The sequence below is a fragment of the Belonocnema kinseyi genome, chromosome 1 (genome assembly GCF_010883055.1).
Source record: "Belonocnema kinseyi isolate 2016_QV_RU_SX_M_011 chromosome 1, B_treatae_v1, whole genome shotgun sequence".
In the NCBI taxonomy this organism is placed as follows: Eukaryota; Metazoa; Arthropoda; class Insecta; order Hymenoptera; family Cynipidae; genus Belonocnema; species Belonocnema kinseyi.
Genome location: NC_046657.1, coordinates 28,220,838 through 28,225,064, shown reverse-complemented (window position 1 = coordinate 28,225,064; position 4,227 = coordinate 28,220,838). Strand labels below are relative to the sequence as shown.

Here is a 4,227-nt window from a genome sequence, read left to right as displayed (position 1 = left end):
AATAGCTACAAGTACTTACTTACCGCTATAGATATTTTCTCCAAGTACGCTTGGGTGATTCCTGTTAAAAGCAAGAGTGGAGCAAATGTCACTTCTAAATGCAATCTCTACTTGTGCAGGTTCGTGTACCCAAAAACTTACACACCGATGATGGCAAAGAATTTTATAGTTCACATTTTAAAGAACTAATGCAACGACGTGGCATCAATGTCTACTCAATGCATAGTAATTTGAAGGCATCAATCTGTGAAAGATTTAATCGCATGCTCAAGAATAAGATGTGGCCTTATTTTAGCTTGAGAGACAACTACAAGTGAACAGATATTTTACCTACACTGATATCCAAGTATAACAATACCAAACATCGATCAATCGGTATGAAGCCATAAGATGTCACTGCCGAAAATGAAGAGGAGCTAATGTAACGCTTTCAAAAAATATGAAATATATCGAGGACAAGGCTAAAGTTCAAAGTTGGTGATAGAGTTCGAGTTAAGAAGCACAAACACGTCTTCGAGAAAGGATATACACCCAATTGAACGACCGAGATATTCACTGTTATTCGGAGTATGCTGACAAGTCCTGTGACGTACAAGCTCAAGGACTATCAAGATTAAGTCATTGCTGGCGGATTTGACGAACAAGAACTTTTTAAAGTAAAACATCCAGACATTTATCTTGTTGAGAAAGTAATCAAAAAACGTGGCACCGAAATATTTGTAAAGTGGTTGGGCTTTGACAGTTCACACAACAGCTGGATATATAAATCCGATGAGTAATCAAATTTTTGCGATGTTGAATCAACTTTGTGCAATGTTGAAACAACTATTGGCAATGTTGAATCAACTTTGTGCAATGTTAAATCAACTCATTGCAATGTTGAATCAACTCTGTTGTATCAACGACGAGTGAATATTGGATCAACGTTGAGCTAACTTTGAGCTAACGTTTGAACAATGACGAACTAACGGTGAATCAACGATGATAGAATCTTAAACTAAATGATGAGATTTTTAATTTTAAATGCAAGCTTGTACTAACGTTCACATGCTTTCGTACGTTTTCCATTGTCTTACCATACACTGCATTATTCATCAATTTGTACATTTTGTAAATTTGAGCTAGTGCTCTCTTTTCCGTCTTGAAATCTATGTAACTTTTTAGCCATGTCGACTGATTAAATTTAAGTACTCTGTGGATTTTGATTAATACAAGACTATTCGCAACAGCATGTTTGAGAGCTCGGTAATAAATAACATACTTCTGTTTCAGTAGGAGAGTAGTTAGAAGCTTCTCCTGGCTGAAACCTGGCGGTTCTGAGGGTTCTGGACAGAACGGTAAATCACTATGCTCCTTATGAAGCTCCGGTGGGTAGCACAAATCAACTTCTAGAATGTAACCAATGGGTGAATCATCTGGAACATTAAAATCAAAATTTTCCAAATTTGTTACCCACTCGAAACTACCATAAGGAAGGGGATGTCCCATTGCCCAACCATAAAGGTCGTTTGCATCAAAATATACAATATTGATGACCTCCCTACTTTCATTGAAAACTATTGTGTATTTGTTGATAGCAATGGCGTATCGGTTGGCGCATTGGCTCACTCCACCCTTCTTACTATTCTCAACAATTAATAGCATATCAACGTCAGGGAGGAGTTCCAATCTTACCCCTGTATATTTCAGTATGGTGTCCCATGTGTAGCCAGGTGCCGTATAGTAATTTGCTGGATCAAGACCGTAGAACACGAGACACTGTTCTCTGAAGTTTTCAAACACATCAGTTTTCATGTATAGTCTCACGTATTCGCCAATAGTCTTAACACTTAATGCACACCATACCTTTTTTGCATGTTTATAATCCTCGTCAGATATTGATGTGTCATTAAGGGTACTATAAAACTTTTCTTTTGGTGAAAGTTGATTTTCTCTTAGTCTCGCCCTCGAATCTAGGTATTCATAGGGGAAAACACCTTTCCTCGTTAGACGTTCAACTTTTTCACTCTCAATTCCAGAAAAAATTTCACTTATAATTTTATATTCAGTGAGATACGATGCTAACTTTTCTAAGGACGATGCCATGAATCTGAATGAGTCAATGAATCGGAATTTTATCTGTGTACCCTGTACATATTTTGTTAAAGAGATATATTTTTCTTTATTTAATGCCAAAACTTTTACCAATGGTATGGTGTTGGAGTCTTGATAAGCTAGATTACAGTGTTGATACGCGGGACCAAGATATTTTTCAGTGAGGTGACAGTGATCGCTGACCTTCTTCATGGGTAGATGTAGAGCCTTCTGACAAATGTGGCAAATAGTGGCTTCAACGAAAGCTTCCTTTTGCTCCGATGTTAGTTTCTGCATTAGAACTGGAGATGCCAGTATTATCTCACAGCTATTTGCAATTAGCAGCAACTCTAGAGAAAACCACTTTGCTGGTTCCACACCGTCAGGACAGGACTTGTAGAATGTTAGTGAATCATTGTAGCTGCATTTAAACAATTACCCGATGTTAAAAACTTCATGTTTTTGAAAAACTTGAGTGTTTGTTGTCTGTTTTTGTTCGTCTTCAGTTGGTATTAATAGTGACTCACAATCCGCATAAATAATGAAAGGTACTTTTTCTCTGTACTTGAAATTTTTGAATTCAATTATATTTTACCCTGGTTTTGGCTGCAAAACTTTACAGTCATTCACTTTTTTATAATCTTCACCATGGACAGCTAACTTCTCTATTCTTGAAAAGTAGTGCAAGCATCGTTTACAGATATACTTTTTCCCATCATGTTACGATAGTTGACGGCTAACAAGCCGCGAAAGATCTTTTATCCTCAAATAGTGGACGTTGTAAGATTGGGTTCTGCTTTCCGGTCCATTGTTACCTTCTTCATCGCTGCTGTCTTCGTTCACGTATTCCTTTTCAACTCGGAGGAGATGCACATGAGTATCCTTCACCTCTGAAGTAAGATGGAGACGAACTAACGAAAACCTCTGTCCCTTCTTTATTAAACCGTGCACGTTGACTGAGATATTGTTTTTCTTTTCAAAATTTGCAACATCCTTTAATCTAACTGGCAATTTTATTCCAGAAAAGTTTAATTCATCCTTGTACTGCTGGTAACTGGACACAAGGTTCGGTCTATACTGATTTTTATTCACTGGATGTATAGCTGATAGTATAGCACATTTAAAGCACTCGCCATCTTTGTTTTTGACGTTAACACATGCTTTTTTATACCCAATCCATCCAGGAAGTTTGATCTATAAGCTACCTTTCATGGGATTGAGTTTATTTATGTTCACTTCTAATTTCTCAATAGAGTGTAGGGTCCATCCAGATCCACGTATATTTCTTCATTTTTTGATTTGAAGTTCTTCACATCAGGCTCTTGCTTACCAATCTTGAGATAATATGCATTAAGTACAGTGTTGATTTTCAAAGCCCTGTGATCACGCAAGGTTCGGCCCACATGTAGAACAAAGAATGCTTGGCGTCATCTAAGAAGGTAAGAACATCCTTGTGAACCAGGTTGACGACAATGGATGTTTTTACTCGGCTATCGAATGCTTTGTCGACGTCAATCCACTTCACTCGATCGTTAATGTTCTTGCGTTTCTTCTGAAGTCCGCTTGCTTTCTTAGCGAGCTACTCGAAACGGGCTCTAAGACATTCCAAATGTTCTATAATGTTTAGACACTTTTTTTTCTTATTTATTGCCAGTCTTGGCATACATGTTAATTCCTTCCGCACTGTTCTTAAACACAGTATACACTGCTCTTTCCATCGGTTCACTTAGTTCACTTGCACACTTCTTGACGATGATAAAAGCAGGATTAGTGCTTTCTCGATACTAGAGATAAGTTTTAAACACTCGTCGAAGATCATTTTTGCACTAGGTATGCACTATATAAACTAATAATGTTTTAATTTTACTTTATATTCTTTCTGCTTCAATAATGTTTAATATTCACTTTCACTGCACTGCACTGAACGATGGATTGACTGCGCTATGTTCAGACGTTCCCTTTTATTCATCTCTATCCCCACTCTTCCTGCATTTCTAGCATGTTCTAAGACTTTGAGATTCTCCTAGCTCCTATACCACCTGCATGGGGCCCTTGTCTATTGGTTGGTAAAGCAGGAGCTTTATTTATCGAAGCTGGTGTGAATTTGTAACAGATTTCTACTTTACCGGCTGATGGTATTGTAGATTATGATTT

At 37.4% G+C, this 4,227-nt stretch overlaps 1 protein-coding gene across 1 annotated transcript; it reads right to left on the bottom strand.

Moving 5' to 3' along the window:
* Positions 1-858: 858 nt before the first annotated feature.
* Positions 859-3,892, bottom strand: LOC117177247. The gene is made up of 5 exons (XM_033367831.1): positions 3,809-3,892; positions 3,461-3,652; positions 2,798-3,150; positions 1,042-2,494; positions 859-942 (listed from the first exon to the last, which is right to left on the bottom strand). Exons 1-5 carry the CDS (start codon positions 3,890-3,892, stop codon positions 859-861), a joined length of 2,166 nt encoding a protein of 721 aa, XP_033223722.1.
* Positions 3,893-4,227: the final 335 nt, after the last annotated feature.